Here is a 20,799-nt window from a genome sequence, read left to right as displayed (position 1 = left end):
GGTTCCTGTCGGACGAGTTCGAGGTGAAGGGCTGGGTGAACGCGGCGTTCCGCGCCGTGCAGCAGGAGGCCCCGGGCAAGGTGGACGCCCACGCCGCTACGCTGGTGATGAAGCTGCAGCTCTTCATCCAGGAGGTCAACAACGCCGTGGAAGGTGCGGGCCGGGCGGGGGCTCTGCCCCGCGGGAATGTGTCGGGCCGATCGGGGCGGGGTTTGCGGCCCAGTTCAGCTCTGCCGTGTGCTCCTGGCATCCGTGTGTCCCCATACCTGGATCCTCCTAAGGTGAGACAGGCAGACCTGTGCAGGCCACCCGAGGGCGCGTTGGCGATCCCGGCCTGGCCAGCCGTGCCAGAGACAGAGGAATCTTCGCAGCGATCTCGGGTCTTGTAGTTCTTCACCAACACATCTGCGTTAAATGCTGAGAAACAGCAGTTCCTGCCAACGCTGGGTTAGATGGGATAACAGGGAAATTTCTTCTCCGAAAGGGTTGCCCAGCCCTGGACCAGGCTGTCCAGGACAGCGTTGGAGTCCCTGGAAGGATTAAAAAGCCGTGTGGATGCAGTGCTTGGGGGCATGAGTTAGTGGTAGCCTTGGCAGTACTGGGGGAACAGGACTGGACTGTTTGGAACAGTTGGACTTGATGGTCTTAGAGGACTTTTCTAAACCTACGTGATTCCATTATAAAGTACATACTTAAAGTTTAAAGATACAGCTGAAGATTTGTTGTTCGATGTTTTGCTTTGTTGTCTAGTGTTGGGTTTTTTCAATTACTAAATATTAGATAAGATTATTGAAAGACCACCTGTTCCTGCAAGGGCTCTCACCCCTCCTCACTGCTCTGTGTTTCTGCAGAAACAAGCCATCAGGCTCTCCAGAACATGCCCAGAGTCCTCCGGGAAGTGGAAGTCTTGAAACAGGAGGCAACATTCCTGAAGGAGCAGATGATCCTAGTTAAAGAAGATATAAAGAAGTTTGAAGAAGACACAGCTCAGTCCATGCAGGTCAGTTCTTGTCTTAGTGTTGATCTGCAACTTGTGAAATTCTGAATATTCCAGAGCTGTTCATATGAAATAATCTTGTGAACTTAAGATGGACAAAACCACTTCTTTTAACATAACAGTATAGTGGAAAGGTGAGTGTGATATAGACCTGTGCATCTGCATGTCCTGGGGAACAGCTGCTCAGGTGTCGCTTCAGAGCTGGTACCTGACTGGGGACACTGGTTTCTGCCTGGGGTGCAGAGCATTTTCAGGAAAAGTGGATACTAAAACTACAAGACCAGAATTCAAACTAGCCTAAACTTACCTTCTGTTGTTTGACTTTGAAAGATGATTTTACCTCTCTAGCTCATTCAAACTATTCTGTCTTCTGGTAATAACATAATCTTTTCACACCTTTTTGTTTTTAAAATTCAAGGAGAAAATAACTCCCAAGTATCTGTGACAGTCATTTTTTGTGTCAGTGGGGAACATAATGTTGTGTTTTCTTCTTCAGGTCCTGGTGGAGATTGACCGAGTGAAGTCCAGAATGCAGTTGGCTGCCGAGTCACTTCAGGAAGCAGACAAATGGAGCACACTAAGTGCAGATATTGAAGAGACTCTTAAAACACAGGTAAATACTGAATTATTTGGTCTGTGTGCCTCCAGCTTTTCAGGGAACTGTGTTTAAAAATCGGATTTTGAAGTGACTGTGAAACTCTTCCCTGGTGCTGATGCTGTCTGAGGTTGCCCTTGGTAACAGGCTGCCTTTCCCTGCTGGCAGGATGTGTCCCTGATTTCTGCCAAGCTGACGAGCATGCAGAGCAGCCTGGGTATGCTGGTGGACACGCCGGATTACTCGGAGAAGTGTGTGCACCTGGAGGCACTGAAGAACCGACTGGAGGCCATGGCCAGTCCTCAGATCGTTGCTGCTTTTAACTCCCAATCTGTAGGTCAGTAGCTCTTGGTGTCATTTACTATCAGCACAGAATTTATTGTCTTTAAAGCAGTGTTTGGGCGCAGAGTTGGTGTCCTGAAGGCTCCTGGCACTGGGTCCCGAGCTTCTCCTGGTGGAGCAGCTGCCCTGGAGTGTTTTGGGCTCTGCAGCTGCCTGCAGACCAGCGCTGCTTTGATTTTTATGTGGTTTGGGGTACCTGTGGCCACTGCAGGAAAACAGATTACAGGCTGGTTTTATAGGCCACGTGGATGTGTGAGATGGAAGTGCTGCTCAAATAAGCAGAAGGGCCCTGTTTTTTGTTATCATGGTGTTGGTGTCATCAGGAAGGAAATTTGTTTGGAAGTGTTCTGAGTTCCTACTACTTTGTAAAAGCAACTTTATAAATTCTCCTTAGCAAATTTGTCTTTTTGGACAGTTCTTTGTGCTCTTCCTTCTCTGTGTTGCTGTCAGCACTTCTGAAAAGTAGTTGTTCTGGTTGTTGACACTCCTCTTTGTGCACCTCGAGGTCCTGGAGGGATCTGGGGCTATGGGCTACAAACCAGACTTCTGAGGGACCTGTGTTTCAAAGCTCTGTGCAGGAGCAGCTGTGCCATGAGTCAGTCTGAGGCACAGGGATCATTTTGAGGACAGGTGAAAGCAAAGCTGAGGCCTTTGTCATGTATGCTTTAGGTTTGTAAGTGCTGGCTTGTTTCTAGAAACTAATTATTTCCTTCTAGGAAATGCTCTAGCTTTATCTGGCTTTAATACTAGGTGTGTTAATACTATGTCCTGGTTAAGAAGTTAAATTAATTCCTTATGTCTGCTGCCTGATCTTGTTTGAGAGTGGGTTTTAGGCAGTTCTGCTCCTGTTTCAGAAGATAAGCAAACAATAGATGAAGTTGTCTCTTTCTGTGTAGACCATAGTGCCTGCTCCCCTAGAAGAGGGTTTCTTGCTCAGACTGATGTCTCGCCCTCCGCTTTGAGGCTGATCCTGATGCCTGTTATTTTGTTTTGTTTAGATCAGGCAAAAATGTTTGTTAAAGTCTTCACCGAAATTGATCGGATGCCCCAGCTTCTTGCTTATTATTATAAGTGTCACAAGGTAAGTGTTTTGGTAACATTTTAACATTGAGGAATAAAAGTCATAATTCTTGCTGGGCTCTGACTGCAGAGGGAGCTGCTGCCCCACGGATCTCAGCTGTGCTGTGGTGGGGGATGGCACCTGTTCCTCTCTGTGTTTCCTTCTTCGACTTCTCTTGCTGGCTCTGACCAGCTTTGGTTACTCCCCTTATTGCAGGAGTAGTTCTCCATTCGGGTCCTTGTGTCCCCTCCTGCAGCAGACACAGGATATGTGTGTTCTGCTTGATTACTCTGTGCCTCATGGTTTTGCTTTGCTTTCTGTGGATGTGCCTATGTCAGCAGTAACTTTATTACTGCAACTTGCCAGCTGCTGACTTCTGTAAACTCTTTTCAGGTAAGATTAAAAGTTGGAATTCCAGACAGTTCTGTAGCCATAACCTGAGCTTCAAATTTCTCACATGACTGTGACTTTTGAGGATTAAGTTCAAGGCTGGGGCTTGCCAAGTATTTCAACTATTATGTGGGGGTATCAGTTGCAATCTCATTTTATGAGTAAAATACCAATGTTAATTAAATCTTTGAATCACTAAGAAGCTTCAAGCTTCATGCTGAAAGTCTTTTCCTTCTGTGGTGCTGAATTATAAGTTATGCTGAAATGTGGAGAGAGGAGCAAGGGTGAGCCTCATGTTTTGGCAGAAGTGCTGTGCGTGGGGAGTACTGGGTTTGGAATAACAAAAGCAAGACCTGTTGCCTGTCAGTTTTCCTCTCAGATGGTTCTATTCCCCATCAGGTGCAGCTGGTGGCCGTGTGGCAGGAGCTTTGCCAGAGTGACTTGAGCTTGGATCGCCAGCTGACCGAGCTGTACGACACCCTCCTGGGGACCTGGCATGCCCAGCTCCAGTGGGCAGCACAGGTGCAGTGACAGGTTCATGCTGCTGCAGGGGTGGGAGAGGACAGGGTTGGGCATCCTCTGAATTCTCACAAAGCTCTGAAGAGCTCATGGCTGCTCACCCTGAGTTACACTCTGTGCTTGATTGGTGCAGGATGGGACTTGCAACCCAGTTACTGTTCCTTGTCCAGCCCTTGCAGACAGGATTTGAGCTCTGGTGTTCCACCAGCAGCAAGGTTGCTGTGTTATTGACATTAAAGCTGCTCTATCACTTTCATCTGTATCTTAAGTTAAAACTAATTTGTTGGTGTTGTAAATGTGTTCTGTTGCAAGACATTTGAAATGCCTGAATTGCTTTATCACTTGGCCTGGAGAAAGCCCTCAGGGTCACATAGGACTGATGTGTGTTGCTCTGTGTAAGATATCTGAGGGCTTCTGCTGTCACCCCTTGGAGTCTATGTGCTTGTTTTTCCTGCCAAGAATAATGTAGGATCAAAAAAAGTTTTTGTCCTTTGGTGAAATGAAGAAATAAGTTCATATTGTTGAGCCTGTAGGAGTTTTTCATCCATGAAGGGTAAGAGATTCTTATCTTCATGTCACAAAGCCAGTGTCAGTGCAAGGCCTGTGCTGCAGAGGAGCCCAGTGTTTCCTTGAAATGTATTTTTTCTGCCTAATGATTCGATGTGACTTTCAGGTCAGATGTCAGGTTACATTTTAGCAGATATTCTTTGAACTGGGGATTGTAATAAATGGCACGTGTGGCACAACTCATATCACTCAATCTCCTGTGTTGCTTCTGCTTTCTGAAAAACTCTTGGACCTTTTTGATGGTAAACACAGGTTTCAAAGCAAATGAGCAGAGTAGCTGATGAAAAAGTCACAATAAAGGCTGTAACAAGTTTTATGCTAGTGGAGGGGCTGATTCTCAGCGGATTACAGGCTTTTTAGCCTTTCCACTACTGACTTCTGCCTGTTTGACCAGTAATTTGGCTTGTGATACAGTCCTATTTCTTCATGTTTTACTGATTCATGTTGTTTCCCAACACACCTGTGTAAACTGAGTGCTCTGTTTCAAATGCCCTCTTCTGCCAGGTGTTTTTTGAATTACTGTAGTGCCTGTGTTCTTCTGAATTCAGTTTTTGACCTGTGCCTATCTTCGAGTTTCTTGGTGGCTGTACTCAAAGCACAATGGTAAACATGTACTGCCCTAAACTTGCAATCAGGCTGTCCTGTGTGCTAGGTCAGCGTGGCTCTAGCAGCCTTAGCAGACTGCTCCTGAGTTTTTTACCCCTGGTGAGGTGGTTCACATTTGGAAGCTGCCTGCTGCTCTCTGTTGCTGTGTGTTCCTCTCAGGTAATGTGCTTTTGCGAGTAGCTGTTCTGCTGCCACAGGTTTTCAAGAACCCCCATGAAATTGTGACTGTGCTGTTGATTCAAACTCTGGGAGCTCTGGTGCCTTCCATCCCTGTGTGTCTCAGCACTGCCATGGAGAGGACAGGCCAGGACACCAAGCTGAACCAGCTGCTGGAACTCCATGATGCCACTGTCCACTTTGCCAAGGGGCTGGAGGTAGCCATGCTGCCAAACCTGAGTAAGGCTCTGGCACTGAATTCTGTCATTCTATGCTGTCCCCTTTGTAAAGTCCCAGTGTGGGATTTTGTTTAGTCTTAGGTGGAGGGAGGGATTATCTCTTCTGAGTAATGTGCAGTTGCCCGGCACTTGCACCTTTGTGTTTGTGTGTGTATCTTACACTGGGGCTATTGACACAACACTGAGTTTCCTGAAGCAGCCTTGTCCTGAGCACAGTGGCTCTGCAGGGTAAATAACATTTAGCACTTCTCCTTTTATGAGCTTTACTATTTCTTCTGCCTCCCAGATGAGGAAATGTCTCCAGGGAGGCAGCGAGACCCATTGTGAGAGATCACAAAGCAGAAAAGTTGAGTTTCCTGGAATTGTCACACCTCACTAAACAAGAGAAAACCTGCTTGAAGGCTGCCTCCATTGGATGCTTGTATTTGATTTTGTAGTTTTCTGTTGCTACTGGCTTAGGCTTTAATCAAGTGACAATGCAAGGCCCAGTGTTTTTTTCTGAACTGTTGGTAGTTTATTCCCAGCAGCATCCTTAGTGTTTGATTGCAAATCTGCCGTGTGCTTCCCCTCCCTGGGATGTTTGTCATTTTGGTCATGACTTGCTGAGTAATTCCAACAAACCACACAGCAGTGAGGTGCTGTGTTTGCATAGGTTTATGCCTGACTTAAGCTGTTGGCTATTTATAGACCCTTATGAATTTGGTGGGGCCGCTTTAAAGGCTGGCTATGGGAAAATCCAAAATTAAAGCTAATGGAGCATTCCTGATGCTGTGCTTCCTGTGTTTGGTTCCTCATAACACTGTCTTGAGCTGTTTAAACCCAGATTCCTACTTGATCCTGTAAATTATGATTATGATTGCAATGTCAGGGAGTGTGACTGTGTCTGTTGTCTGTCTAGCTGCATATGCGTCAGTCATCTTCTAGCTTAATTTGTGGTTCATTACAGAAATTTTTAAAAAGGACTTGGAAAAATAATGCCACATTCTAGAAGATGATGGAATAGGAAGACCTCTGTTGAACTGTTATCTGAGTGTGTTTAAAAAAAACCCCAAAGCCTTTATTTCCATCTCTTTTACTGTGGGGTAAGATGTTTGAGAAAAGAAATATCTCAAGAATGGAAAAGCCAGGTGACTCAGCTGAGGAGAGTCAAACAAGTTCCTGCATGTGTATGTGAGGGGAGGGCTCAGCTGTGATTCATAGGATAATTCAGTTTGGAAGGGACCTTGGAAGATGGTCTTGTCCAGTCACCTGCTCCAAGCAGGATCTGCTGTGAGGTCAGACCATGGTACTTGGGATACTGTTCAGTCTGGTCTCGAAAATGTCCAAGCACAGAGACAGTGCTGGCTTTGGACAGACTGCTCCATTGGTTTCCTGTCCTCAGGGTGTAAAAGTCTTTCCTGATATCCAGGATTCAAAGTAATTTTGGTTTGCTGCATGCTTGAGTTTGGCAAAGCTTTGTGAGAACAGCTGGTGTCCAGTTCTGATTTCAGCAGTAATCATTCAGCCCTGGTTTTTGTTTGGGTTGGCAGCTCCCTGCTCAGGCATGGCACTGAGAGGCTGAGTTTGTGCTTTGTGTTCAGCTCTGGCTGATAAACACTGGCACAGTAGTGCTGAGTGAATTGAATTAGTGTCAATTATTTTAAGTGTGAACCAGGCTTTGTGATAAATGAGGATTGCCCCTGTTTGATGCCGTGGGAGTAATGTGTTTCACTTCTCAGATGGTTTCAATTCTTCTGCTGTAGGTTGGAACGTTTGATAGATTTTTATCACCCAGGCTGTTTTCGATTAGTGAGTGATAATTTTCTTGAGGCACTTGTTGAGGTAGAACATCTTGGTTTTAGGAAGCAGGTAGAGATAATAATCTTGTTTCTAAAAAAATAAGAAACCCAGTCTGTGTAGTTGAGATTGAAGCTGTTGGGCAGCATTCCAAGCCTGTGCAGGCAGCATGCTCTAGCGGAAGAACTACTGCATGTAGCTTGAAATGAGGCTTTCAGTAGCATATTCATCTCTTTGTAGACTAAACATCTGATTCTTTGTAGAGGAGCAGAACCTGGTAAAAGTGATGGAGCTGGTGGAAGCGGTGTATGGTCCATACAAGCCCTATCAACTCGAGTATGGAGACCTGGAAGAAGAGAATCTCCTCATCCAGATCAGTGCAGTGCCCTTGGTAATGTACCAGTCTTTGCTCAGGTGTACAGGGAGAGGCTGAAGCTTCCGCTAAATACAGGGCTCTTTGTCATAGTTACTGCTCTCTTTCCTCCTCTCCTGTTTGGTTATACTTCCTTTTTTTTGTGGAAGACTCTGCTGTTGGCAGAACTGTTTTTCCTTGAAGATCTGGTGAACACAGGGTTTGGCAGCCTGGCTGTTGTTACAGTCCATGGGTAGGAGGGTGGAAGCACCAGCATGGTTCTGCCTTAGGAGTTTCACAAGAGTGGAGAATACTAGAGAACACTGTGTTAATGCCTGGAAGAAGAGTTAGGCTCAGCTTTGTTGTTACTGTTGTTATTTAGGAGCATTGGGAAGTGATTGATTGTGTCCAGGAACTGAACCACTCAGTCAACAAACTCTTCATCCTGGCGGCTGGAGCCATCGACAACTGCGTCAAGCTCACAGATGGCCTGGGGGTGTGTGGGCTGCTGAAGGCCCTGAAGGCCCTGTTCTCAAAGTAAGGTGCCTTTAGGTACTGTTGCATTTATACCAAGCGAGTAGTGAGTGTGCAGTCTGTGGCCAAGGACCTCGTAGTTTATGAAAAATGGCTGAGAACAGAAAGTGTCTCTGAGTGTACCATGAATCATCAATATCCCTCTTGCTGCTTCATTCAAGCACAGGCTGTTTTCTGGAGGAAAAATAGAAGATTTTATGGCAAAATCAAAGACTTACCAGCTGTTTTCGATTTGGTTGAGCTGAATTTTTGTTTTTAATAAATACTTTTGAAGGACAAAATGTTTCCCAAAACAAAATAAGGCAAATTAGGCTGATGAAAGTAGATCTCAGTGGGGAAATAAGTCTGGAGGTTGAACTTGATGATCTTGGAGGTCTTTGCCAACCTTATTGATTCTATGAATACACAGTCACTGGGACAAGTGACCTCACATTCAGGATCTGCGATATCTGAGATACCCCACGGAGTGAGGTTCACTCTTAGTTCTTGTCTTAAAGTATCACTTTCCTATTCCTATGCTGATAAATTGCTTATTCCTTCACGATACTGAAGGAGCTGCTCACAAGGTATGAATCAGGTATTGCTGCCCTGTGGGGAGGAGGAAGAGGAAAGCACCAGTGTCTGATCTCACCTTCTTTATAGGCAATTACAGAGCAATGTACGTGCCTCCAGCTTATGGGCATTATTAAAAAGAAAATGGGGGTGTGTAGAAAACAGAATGTTCTTCTTTTTATCCATGTTCTTGTCTGGGGAGTAGCTGAGAAAACAAATTCGTGACATGGTTGTCACCATGTTCCTGGAGTAAGGGCCAAGTGATGTTGGATTAGCAGGAGCCTTATAAACTTTTCTTGGCCTTTCCTAGGAGATGGTCAATGTAGTGGTAACTAAAATGTCTTTTTCCTTCCTTCTCACAGGCAGGGAGAGCTCCTGGTAATCCACATGCAGGAAACTGAGGCAGCCACACAGCATCTTTCATGCTCCTTGTCTTCTGGTCTAGGCTTGAATGGTCTATGGCTGATAAGTTTGCAGTGGAACCAGAGTGTCTCTTCTGTACTCGTTTCAGTATTTCTGGTTCTTGTTTGGCCCTTGCAGAAGACTGACTGAGCAAATCATAGGACATGTCTTTCTGCTGCTCTCCACCCTGTTCTCTTATGCTGGTGCTTCTCTCTGCTCCATTCCTCACTGCAGGTATACATCTGACTTCACAAACACACTGCAGTCTATACGAAAGAAATGTAAACTGGATGATGTCCTGGCAGATTCCCTGTTCCAGGAGGACTGGACTGCATTCCAAAACTCTGTCCGGTAAAGGGTTTGGGGTTTTTTTTTTGTTTGTTTGTTTGGCTCAGAGCTGATTTTTGTCTCAAAGCTGAAAGGGAACTACTTGGGGTCAGTTTACACAAGTTCTCAGTGCAGAACACAGGGCTGAGCTCACTGTGCTGCAGTGCTGCTGGGAGCACCAGTGTCAGTGATGGGTTTCAGGTTGCTCCTGGCACAGGGAGGGCTGTAGGGCTCCCCACCCTGCCTGGAGCAAGGCTGCATCCCATATCACTTGTAATATTAGCAGCTCTTAGAATTTTCCCAGTGACACTGAGCTGGCCTTCCCCATGATGACAAGAAGTAGCATGTGGATGAGGCCATTGGGCAAAAAAAATTGAGTATGTTATCAAATGGATGCAGAGTTAATCACCAAATTGACTCTTGACAGATGTGTGGGCTGTAGTTTGGTTATGGCATTTCTTAATGACTTGACGTGGATCTGAGATGGGTTCTCCGAGGGGGGTCTGGCACTATCTGCCTCAAATCTCACAGTGTGTTTTTGTCTTGTTCTTTCCCAGGATAATTTCCATTTGTGGTGAACTCCTTCATCAGTGTGGAGACTTTGAGCAGCAGCTGGCCAACAGGTGAGCACTGCTGACCTTAATTCATGAGCTGTCAATGTAGGAACCAAGTTGAAAGAAAACAAACCCCGAAGTGCTTTGGTTGCATAGACATGGAGGGAAAGCCACCACTGATTCCCCCATCCCACCCTTTGACATGTCAGAGATGGGGTATAGACTGTTCTGCTCAGTCATGTTCCCTGAGACAGTCCCAAGAATCCTTTTCCTTGGATACCTGGCTGGCCAGATGGGGGTCAGGAAGGAATTTTCCACCAGATCAAATTGGCAAGATCCTCACCCTTGTGACATGGGGCATGAATCATGTGCTGAAATGAGTGTAGGTGTGCCTTAGCTGATGGATTCCCTGTAACCTGAGGAGTGTAGGCACAGGCAGCACATAGATCTCGTTACTGCTTGTTGTAAGCAGTGCACTGCTCAGCCTGTGGTTCCTTGAAATGCTCGGTGTGACTCGCGTAGAGCACAGCCTGCAGTGCTCGGTGGGCTGGGTGGGGCCCCACTGCCCTTGTTTCGCAGAGCACAAACCCCTCTGTCCCCTCAGCACTTCTGCAGCCAGTGAGTTGCACAGTAGATGTGAGGAGTGGCCTCAAGTGGAGTCTCTGTCAGTGAATGCTCTCCCTTCAAGTCACTCAGGGGTGATGCTGGTCCTTGGGCCAGCATGAGGACAGGACTGCTGAGTACAGAGGATTCTGCTGTTGACTTTTGTTTACTTGTTTCTAGGATTTTGTCAACTGCTGGGAAGTATCTCTCGGACTCCTACAGGCCTTGTAGTTTTTCTGGCTTTCAGGACACCAGTTCTGCAGAAAAGAAGAGCTCCATAAAAAATCCCTGGCAGGAATACAATTATCTCTTGAAGGAGAATCCATCTGAATATGGCAGCCTTATGGAAACACTTTACACTCTAAAGGTAGCCCTGGTGCCTGGGGAGCCTGCCTCTATCACAGTGTGCTCTTGGGCCCGTATTTGGTAGATGAGACCTGGATTCCCCCCCCGTCTGATGACTTTTCATGCTGGGCTGCAGCCTTTCCATGGGCTGTGTTCTACAGAGACACTGATACATGGAAAGATGAAATGTCCAAAGCCAGGAAGTCTGGACTCGTTCCATCTCTCCCCAGATCCTGGCTCTGTTTTGTGAACATGCTTTTATCAGCTCAGGTGAGGGAGAGGGAGATTTTATTGCAGCAAGCATTGGGAAATTTGTTTTGGAGCCATCTCGAATTCTGGAGCCCATACACCACCTTCTGAGGCTTTCTCTGCCAGTTAGGCTCTGCTGCCATGTCCAGTCTGAAACAGAATTCTGCAGGATCATTCATGCATGGATGTGTGAACAGGGTAGAATGACTTTAGTTATCTTCTCGTGGATCTAAGTTATGTTTGCCATTGTTGGTCACATGGAGTAATGAATTTAAGGTTATGAGTTTCATTTCCTCAAAATGTTTTGATTTCTTTTGCACTTGATTTACCTGCAACTTTTGAGGTTCTGCCTTCAGTGTCATGTGTTTGACTTTAAACCTTGACTAAACTGTTCAGTTCCACAGGTACTCTTCAGGTAGAACTCACTTAATTCCATGCAGGGCATCAGCTGAGCCCTTTGGGTAGAAGGCAGCATTGCCATCTTCTCTGCAAGTTTCTCAGCATCTGGCATGTGCCAGAGCCTGCAGTGGCTGGAATGTGATGCTGATTCCTTGTCCTGCAGTTCAGGGAGCAGTGGCAGTTTCTGTCTTGAATAACTGCTTGGAATAGGTCATTCTAAAGGGAACAGGCTGTGCCATCACAGAGGAAAGCTCTGCTGTGCAAGGATGGCCTCATAAAACCTCTGCAAGCATGTTAACACAGCCTCCCCGTGGCCACTTTAATGACTTGCTTATGTAAATGTTTTTCTGTCTCTGTGTGTCAGGAGAAAGGCACCAGTAACCACAACCTGCTGTCGTCGTCGCGAGCGGCCCTGAGCCGCCTGAATCAGCTGTCCCATCACCTGGCCTTTGACTCGGTGTTCCTGCGCATCAAACAGCAGCTGCTGCTGGTTCCCAGGATGGAGGTGGGCAGTGGGGGCCTCGGGCTGAGCTGAACAGGCAGGGTTTACCTGGGGGATCCCTTGTGTCAGCGCTGCTTACCTTTCTCCTGTTCAGAATGGTTCTCTCTAGTGCCACATTTCTCCCACAAGCTGCAGACAGTGGAAGAGTTTCCCTTCCTTCACCCACAGCCTTTGCAGCACACAGGTGTTTGAAGGCTCTGGTGTTTGTCTGAGGTGTTGCTTTTCTAACCCTTGTGAGCATGTTTCCCACAGGGAGCTGGGTGGAAAGAGGGTGGGTGTTTTGGGCCTGAGGGACAACATGGGAAAGTTTTCTCACCATCTGTGTTCTGCTTTCTAGAATCCCTTGGGTAATCACAGTTCTTGTTGTTGGGTTGCCCCTTTCTGAAATACTGACAGGCTTCATGCTCTGGGAAGTCATCGATTCATCCTGCACTTTGTGCCTTACAGGGCTGGAGTTCTGGTGGCATTGGTGAGACCCTGACAGATGACCTGCCAAACTTCAGCCTGACTCCTCTGGAATATATCAGCAATGTAAGAAAACAGAACTGTCTTTCTGCTCTAGAAAACAAACTGCTGGGAACACTCCAGAGAGCAAAGATTTGCTTGGAGTAGCAGTTCTCTGTACAGGTCTTTCTTACCATGAGTGTTTCAGTGACTGCTTCTGTGACCTTGTGAAAAACTATTTCTTGTACCAAGTGTAATGATGCATGAGAGCCAATTTGTAGGTGAGTGAGTGGCTGTCAGGCTCAGCTCTCTGTTTTCAGGTGTATTTACTGCAGGTGAGTTTTTCTCTAGTAAAGGACTTGCCTCGCATTTGTTCAGTGACTCAGCGTTTGGTGCTTTTATTCTAGATTGGGCAATACATTATGTCGCTTCCTCTGCACCTTGAGCCATTTGTCACTCAAGAGGATTCTGCTTTGGAACTGGCATTACATGCTGGAAAACTGCCGTACCCCCCAGAGCAAGGTAGGGTAAGACCAAAGGCTTGGACTGTCTGGGGAAAGCTTTCCCATCCTGCATTACACAGGTGGGATGTGTTACAGTGACAAAACTGTTGGAGATCCCTTTCTTATCACCCTTTTTTCCCCAAGAATCCTTTGGTAAAACCCAGAAGGAGCCTCTAAATAATGAGTAAAACTTTTTTTGGTTTCATTCAAACTAGAAGCTTTGGGTTGATCTGTGTGAGTTTGGTGTTCATTAAAACAGTGGTTTGGGCTCTGAAGAGTTCTGTTGGGTTTTGGCTCCTGTTCATGCTCCAAGGGGCTGGTTTTACCTGCTGTGTCACTAATCCTGCTGCAGGTAACAGCAGTAGCCACCTAATGCCTTTCCCTGCAAGTTGGCAGCGTACCTGATGTGCTGGGCTTGGTCTCTTCATGGTGTTATTATTTCCACAGACAGTGAAGAAAGCGTAGGGCTTAGTATTTACAGTCTTCCTGGAACCTTCCAAAAACATGCTCTTCAGTTCAGGCTTTTGCATTACTGTTATGTCCCTTAAAGCATTTATGTGTTTTAATGGCTTGTTAATTTTCAAAACAGTGATGAACAGAGAATGCCTTTAGGGCTGGAAAAAAACTCCTGTGAATCCTTGTCACTGTCATGGTTTGCAAACTGCTCCTGGAACAGGATCCTGTAGGAGGTGCCAGGCAGTGCCTCATCCCAGCTGGTCGCCCATCAGCCCTCTGGAAGTGACTTACCTGGAGAGTAATCCAGGGGAGTGTTTTGGGTCTGGAGCTCATGTCAGTGCTGTACAGTACAGGGAGAGAACATGACTGCTTTGATTACTCCAAAACCAGCTGATGGACTTTGACTACCTCAATGTCCTGTGAAAGCAACAGTTCAAACATTATTAACCAGTTAGGATTATGTGTGGTACAAACCCAGCAAAGGTGGGGTCAGTGTGCTGGCAGCTAATGGGGATTGTCTGTGCAGGAGATGAGCTGCCTGAACTGGACAACGTGGCTGATTACTGGCTGGGCTCCATCGCCAGAGCCACGATGCAGACGTACTGCGAGGTCATCCTGCAGATCCCGCAGCTCACGCCACACTCCACCAAGCAGCTGGCCACGGACATTGGTGAGCGCGGGCACGGGGTCCTGGGCATGGCTCACGTCACACACGGGCTGCTCTGTCACCACGTAGGGTTCCTGCCTGTGTGGTAGATTCCTGCCACACTGCTGGTGCCTGTGGGTGGGAGCTCTTGGTGACAGAATTCCCTCTGTCATCAAGAACAAGGGTATCTTTCCTTTCACAGTGTCTATTGCCAGTTAAATACAAATTTTTCCTTGATTTTGCAGATTACCTCATAAACGTGATGGATGCCCTGGGCCTCCAGCCCTCGCGGATGCTGCAGAACATTGTAACTCTGCTGAAGGCCAAGCCGGAGGAGTTTCGCCAGGCTGCCAAGAGCCTGCCCCGCCGGATGGCTGCTGGCATTGCGGCCATGAGGGGCCTGGAGGGTTAGCTGTGCCCCCTCTGCCTCCAGCATCACTGCCAGGAGGGGCCTGGAGTGCCAGCTGTGCCCTCCCTGCTGCTGGCATTGTGGGGATGAGGGGCCTGGAGGGTCAGCTGAGCCCTCCCTGCCACTGGCCCCTGCTCAAGGACTCACCTCCTCAGACTGGTTTTCATTTCCGCAAGGACAGTGAAAAGATCTCTGGGGACTAGGGGAATTTATTTCAGACTACCTTTTAATAAATATCTTTGTCTAGGAGAAGCTTGTTCTATTTTTCCATCTTTAGAAATAAGGAAAGATGTCTGACAGCCAAATTTACCAAAAACTCTCTGGATGACCCTGAGGAGTGCTGGAAATGTTCTGCCAGGTGCTGTAGAGTTCATGCTTTGTGGCAGCTTTTTCAGAAAATTTAATCTACTATATGTGAGATGATGGGGTAGCCCCCACAGAGGGGGTGGCCTTTAGGCAATGGCCACTGTTCAGGGCTGTCATAAATACAGTCAAGAAGGGTCCCTTCAGTTGGCAGTTGAGGCTTGATCGAGCTCAACCCTGAGAATAAAACCAGCTCTGTAGGTTGTTCCTGGTGCAATTTCACTATTCTGCTGAAAGCCATGAAGTTTGTAAGGCATTTAAGGAAAGTGGTGCTTTCTTGTAGAATTTATTACCATTTGTTATATAGATTTTTGTGAAACAACTGGTCTAGCCTTAGTGTGCTCTCCTGAGAGACAATGGGGTGGAATACAGGGAGGTCCCTAACTTGGAAGGCCAGCTAAGTCTCCAGCACCTGCACTGCTGCTGCAGCAGGAAACCTCTGCTCAGCTGGGCTTGGGTCTGCTGTGGCTCCGGCTGGGGAGACCCTGGCTGGGACAGAGCTGGAGCCAAGCACCTGAGACACTTCCCACTTTTATGAGTTCCATAAGCCAGCTGTGACTGGAATGGTGAGCTGTCCCTGTCCTGCAGAGAACACTCTGTTCCCTTCACTCTTGGTGTAAGGAGGGTGAATCTCACCAGCCGTGCCTCTCCCACCCTTCCTCTGCCCCGACACTGCTGGGGAGGGTTTTGAGGCTGTTCCTTGTTTGCTGCTGTTGGCCTGGGCAGGCACACAGCTGAGGTTGAAGGCATGAGGACAGGGGGAGCAGCCTGGGACCTGCTGCCCATCCCAGGGAGGTGGTGTCTATTGGTGAGAATGTGAGGGGAGATGCCCAGGTTCTTGCTCTCAACATTCCTCATCATTTAAGCAATGTGCTGTGTGTGTTCCGTTTTTTCACTGTTGAATCCTTTGGAGGCCTTTGCCAAGGGTGACACTGCATACACTGAGCATTGATTCAGGAAGGGAGGGTGTCAGGTCCTTGTTTCCCACTCAGCTGTAACATGGGATCAAGTGCCATCACTTTACAAGAGCTCTCCTGTGGAAAAGGGGGCTGTGCTTGTGGGTTTGTGGTGCTCAGAGAGGGAAATGTTCCTTTAGGGAGACAGCAAGTGAGGAGACAGGAGAAGTCTAGGACAGCTTGTAAGAGCTGGTTTCCTCTGTCTCTGCAAGTGTCTTTGCTGCCTGTCGTGTGCCTTGTTGCCACTCAGGTGGGTTTAGGTGCTCACTGAGCTCAGGCTGTACCTGGATGAGGTGGTTCTGTACAGAGCTGTGTATTTGGGGACTGTTCATCCTTCTCCCTTCAAACAAGGACCAGCTGAGGGAGAAAGGGCTGGGGCAGAGTGTGAACGTGTTAAGGAGGTGCTCCCTGAATCTTGATTCAGTGAATTTTGAACACAGAATTCCCTTGTGCGGGGCAGAATCAGCCATGCTGGTGGCACCTCAGCTGTCAGATTGTCCCCCAGTTCTTCTGTCCTGCTGCTGGTGGTCATCAGCAACTGGATCCACAATTTCCACCACTGCTGAGGGGCTGGAGGGACCCTGGGTACGCTCTGCCCAACAGTTCTGCACCAGAGCACCCTGTGCTCGGGCAGCTTCCCATGCAGAAGGATCCTGGACTCCCCTCTCCACGGCTGCCCTGCACTGGGCGCCGTGCCCAGAACATCGTGTTCCTGGGTATGTGATTTAACCACACGACTGTGCTTCCTCTTGAACTTTTGCAAAAGTACTTCACTAAGGCCAGTCCTGGTGGGTTGTGATGGGCTCCTGGGAAAGCTTCTGGGGGCCAGAGCTGGCTGGGGCCAGGTGCATGCACTGCCCCACTCAGCTCAGCCCCACACAGATCCCCAAAGGCCCCGGCTGCCCTCATGCCAGGGTGAGCACAGCATGTTCTCCTTGCAAGCCACTGCCATCAACCTCTTGGCAGCACTGGACTGCCCCCACTGCCAGCAGGGAAGATAAAGACAACTTTTAAATCAATTTTTTATTATTGCAAGAATGATAGTTAAACAGGCTGGTGCTTCCTCCCACCCCCGAGTCTCTGTGGAGTCTTAGCCTTGGCACACACCAACACCACCTGCACCATGAGTGGTACAAACCCTGGTCAGCAGCACAACAGGGCACACAGGGGCTCTGTGAAGGGAGAGTTCAGTTTTTGCTGTTTCCATTGTAGTTTGGGAATGGAAATTCTGCAGCCTCAGAGGTCAGAAGTAGCTTTGGTCCCATTGCAAGGCTCTGATCCATGGTATGGCACAGCTGCAGCACACGCTGTGCCCCATCTCTGCAGCCAAGAGTGCTGGAGAAGGGGATAGAATGAGAGTCTTTAAGGTCCCTTCCAACACAAACTCTTCTAGGGTTCTGTGGTCTACCAGGCCATGACCTTGCATCCACTGTCAGAATATCCTATCCTCTCCCTGCCACCACCTTGCTCTGCTCACTGGGAATTGCTTCCCACCCACCTGGTAACGAGACATGGTGACATGATTTTACAGCAATACTGATATACACAAGCTCTACACCCTAAAGCCAAAGCCTGACTCTGTGAGGTTTATTGCAGGGTTTATTAGGCAGAGCTCCCTCCCAGCAATCAGTCATAGGAGAGGACAGCTTGGGCTTTTAATTCCCTACTAATTTTGACAGATGGTTGCCCAGCAAGTGCCACACAGCACAGCAGTGGCCGGCAGGAGCTGACAGGGCACTCTGCTCACTCGGTCTCCGCGTCGCTGTCGGGACCGAGGACGTCGAGGGGCTGCACACGCAGAGAGTCATAGTTGGGTGGGGGGGTGCCAGGCTCGGGGGGCAGCGCCTCGTCCCTGGGCAGAGCCCCCGTGGCCTCGTGCTGGAAGCCCAGGTTGGTGTGAGCCTCCACCAGCTCTGACACCGTCGGGGGAGCATCTGGGTACCGCGCCTGTGCCCGCCTCTGCTTCAGGCCTTTGCACCAGCCGATCACGTTGATGATGGTGATCCACAGCGAGTCGATGATGATCTCCCCAAACTCAATGAGGCACAGCACTGAGCCTCCCATCCAGAACCCAAACTGGCCTCCCAGGCTCGACAGCAGCCACACGATCTGCAGGAGGAGAGCGGAGTGAGCTGAAGAAGTGGAGCCCCTCAGATGTGCCCCACCCTGATCCATCATCCCCTGTGCCAGTGCTGACGTGGGTGATGCCCCTGCACCTGGGACTTGCCCGCTGGGTCCCCTCCTGTGCCAGTGCTGGCCTGCAGGGCTGGGACATGGAGTGGGGGAAGGAACTGAGGGCTGTGAGCCAGTAGGCAGAGGTGGCTTCATTACAGCAAATGTTCGAAACAGCAGCCTCTAGAGATGTGACAGACTGTCCCCCCCTCCCAGCTGACTGGCTCCTGTGCCTGCCCTGCCAGACAGGCTGGGATGGGCACTCACCGTAGTGGCAGCTGACTCCGAGATGGTGCGGTAGTTGTACTCCTGGAAGTAAATGTTCAGCTTGATGATACCATTCCTGTAAAGAACAAAACCCACCTCAGTGAGGAGCTGGGCTGTCGATGTCCTGCACCTTTGCTCCAGCCTGACCACGGGATGGAGAGACACCAAGATGTGAGTATGAAGTGACAAATATAATGAAGTGGGAGCTGTCCTTAATGCTGATTTTACTTAACTGCATGTTTGAGTTTGCCTGACCCAGTTTGCAGCTCCGGAGAGCAGAGGACATGCATGAAGTGCCTGTTGGATCTGCTTTCTGTACATCCCAGGCGAAGCCGCCGCAAACCTTGTCCTCCCTGCACATTCGCGCACGCTTGCGCTGGCCTGGTGCCAAGGCTCATGTCAGGCTGATGTTAACAGGCTCAGCAGAGAAGATAAAGTGGTTGTTCCTTTCACTCACCTGTCCAGAGTCACATTTGTTGACATATCCCTTTCATAAGACAGAATATGGAAAATCCAGTCCTAGGAAAACAAAATCTGTTCAGAAAGAGTAGAGGCATCCTGTGCTCCCAAAGAGCACGAGCCTGCGGGTGCCGTGCCCCATCCCAGGCAGCCCTGGCCCCGTGTGCAGGTGGAGGGGGATGCTGTGGACCTGAGCAGGGCAGCTCTGCCTCAGCAGGGCCAGTGGGTGCTCCTTCCCTGTCCTGTGGGAAGCCCCCCTGCCCTTTTGGGGTGTGGAAGGTGGACTCAGCCTTGGGCTGACAGTGACACTCAGACAGAACCCCAGGAGGGAGGAGCCACTGTGGAGGGGTCCCTCCTCCTGCCTCATGCCCTGGTGCTGCTGCTGGTTTGTGTGTGGAAAACATGGACTTTAGTAAAGGTGCTTTGACCTGGACACCAGCTTTGACAATAGTGAGTGTCCGTGTGCCTGGGAACAGGGAACCATCAATGTCTGTTACACACCAAGGAATCAGGGTTACCTCAGAGGCTTCCGATGGCCAGTCTGCCATGGAGATGGTCATTTTGTACTGTGTGTCACTGGAGGGAAGAGGGAGAGCATTAGTATGGAGATTTCCCTTCCTCTGAAGTCTCTGGAACTTCAGTTCTCACACAGCAAACCAGCCCTGCATGGTTTGCTGCCCTTTTAGGTCAGGATGGCTGGGAGTCAAAATGCAGGATTCCTCTACACCTCCACAGCAACCAGATCAGGCTCAGGTACTCACTTGCATGTTTCTTTACAGGAGTCAATGCAGATCTGTCGCTGTTTTATGCTGGATCTCAGTGAGGAATAGCAATATGCTGTTTGGTGAAAACAAAGTATCTGTTTAGATAAGGACCCACTTACTGGGTTACATCAGTTTCATTTATCAAAATGAATATTAGGTATGACCCTCCCGCATAGATCTGCTGTCTTCCCTTTCAACTTCCCCTTCCTTGAGAAACTTGGGCAAAACACTCAGACAATTTAATAATAAATTAAAAATAAACTGTAACTTTCTGAAGACAGTTTTTATAGAGCCAGCTTGCCCAGGGTGGTATTTTTGGCACAGCCCTGGCCTCTGCCAGCACAGAGCTGTCCCACCCCAGGGGAGCACCGGACCCTCCATTGCCCCTGCTAGGGGACCCAAAATTTTGGGTGCAGAGGCCTGGCGTGATACCCTGTGTTCTTTCTCTTTGGTGCCCAAGGGTTCACCCAGCCCACAGCCAAGACCAAGGTGTGGCCCCTTCTCCCCAGCACTGGCCCGAGTAGCCACGTCTGGTAGGGAACAGCTGTGCATGAGCTGCAGGGACAGGGCAGACCCCGCTCCCATCCCGGCCTGGCCCCAGAGGCCGCCGCGAGCTCTTACCCCAGCCCGGGTTATCCTCGTTATTGCAGTAGCTCACCCCTTCAGGTAAAGGGAACATGTAGTGCCCACATCCACAGATCTCGACCATGTGGTTTTGGAAACAGGAGCGCAGGCAGGCCTGGAGAGGGAAGAGGGATGCTTAGACTCGGGCTGAGGCCTCGGGCAGCTCCGCACTGCTGGCATGGCAGTGGCTCCCAGGAATTCCCTCCCTTTTGCACTGAACAGAAGATTTTGGGGCTGCAGATGCAGAGAGATGAAGGTGCAGGGGAAGTGGGGGCTGCCACTGCCCGTCCCTGCCCAGAACCTCTTCCAGCCTTGCTGGGCATTGGAGTTTTTAAGGCCACTCACAGGAGCTGCCCATGGGTGAGACTTCGTGGGAAATGGAGGGAGCTCAGCGTCCACTGCCACTCCCACAAGAAACTGCTCATTTCTCAATTATTTTAGGGCTTCATAGAAGTAATATCAAGCTTCCAAAAGGGAACACAAATGTTCTGTTCCACCACAGACATGGCTGTGCTCTCCAGGCTTTACACAACACTGACAAAGGGCTGGTTTTACACTTTAAGACCAGGAATTTCCAAATCCTTCAACATAAAGAGCAGACATATGGATGATCTTCTCTGTGCAGCTGCTGCTCTTCCTGGGAGGATTGTGGCTGGAGGGCCCTCTCGAC

General features: G+C 48.9%; 2 protein-coding genes across 3 annotated transcripts in view; one reads left to right on the top strand and one right to left on the bottom strand.

The window, feature by feature from the left end:
• Nucleotides 1-6: 6 nt before the first annotated feature.
• COG7 (component of oligomeric golgi complex 7) lies at nucleotides 7-14,773 on the top strand. The gene is made up of 17 exons (XM_008633564.2): nucleotides 7-153; nucleotides 852-1,000; nucleotides 1,494-1,610; nucleotides 1,761-1,929; nucleotides 2,933-3,015; nucleotides 3,784-3,906; nucleotides 5,274-5,472; nucleotides 7,511-7,638; nucleotides 7,982-8,136; nucleotides 9,322-9,438; nucleotides 9,972-10,037; nucleotides 10,752-10,938; nucleotides 11,929-12,069; nucleotides 12,514-12,597; nucleotides 12,918-13,032; nucleotides 13,996-14,139; nucleotides 14,361-14,773. Exons 1-17 carry the CDS (start codon nucleotides 108-110, stop codon nucleotides 14,525-14,527), a joined length of 2,190 nt encoding a protein of 729 aa, XP_008631786.2. The 5' UTR covers nucleotides 7-107; the 3' UTR covers nucleotides 14,528-14,773.
• Nucleotides 14,774-17,409: 2,636 nt separating this feature from the next.
• SCNN1B (sodium channel epithelial 1 beta subunit) overlaps nucleotides 17,410-20,799 on the bottom strand; it is an 11,702-nt gene continuing 8,312 nt past the window's right edge. For both annotated transcript variants that reach the window (XM_017733966.1, XM_017733967.1), the window contains 6 exons: nucleotides 20,127-20,244; nucleotides 19,503-19,578; nucleotides 19,260-19,317; nucleotides 18,740-18,801; nucleotides 18,283-18,358; nucleotides 17,410-17,952 (listed from right to left, as the gene is read on the bottom strand). In XM_017733966.1, coding sequence (XP_017589455.1) covers nucleotides 17,587-17,952; nucleotides 18,283-18,358; nucleotides 18,740-18,801; nucleotides 19,260-19,317; nucleotides 19,503-19,578; nucleotides 20,127-20,244 — 756 coding nt within the window. In that variant the 3' untranslated portion in view covers nucleotides 17,410-17,586. The remainder of the gene's footprint in view (nucleotides 17,953-18,282; nucleotides 18,359-18,739; nucleotides 18,802-19,259; nucleotides 19,318-19,502; nucleotides 19,579-20,126; nucleotides 20,245-20,799) is intronic.

This window comes from Corvus brachyrhynchos, unplaced genomic scaffold (genome assembly GCF_000691975.1).
Source record: "Corvus brachyrhynchos isolate BGI_N302 unplaced genomic scaffold, ASM69197v1 scaffold5, whole genome shotgun sequence".
Lineage (NCBI taxonomy): Eukaryota > Metazoa > Chordata > Aves > Passeriformes > Corvidae > Corvus > Corvus brachyrhynchos.
Note: the sequence above shows the minus strand (reverse complement) of the source record. Positions and strands in the feature narration are given on the sequence as shown.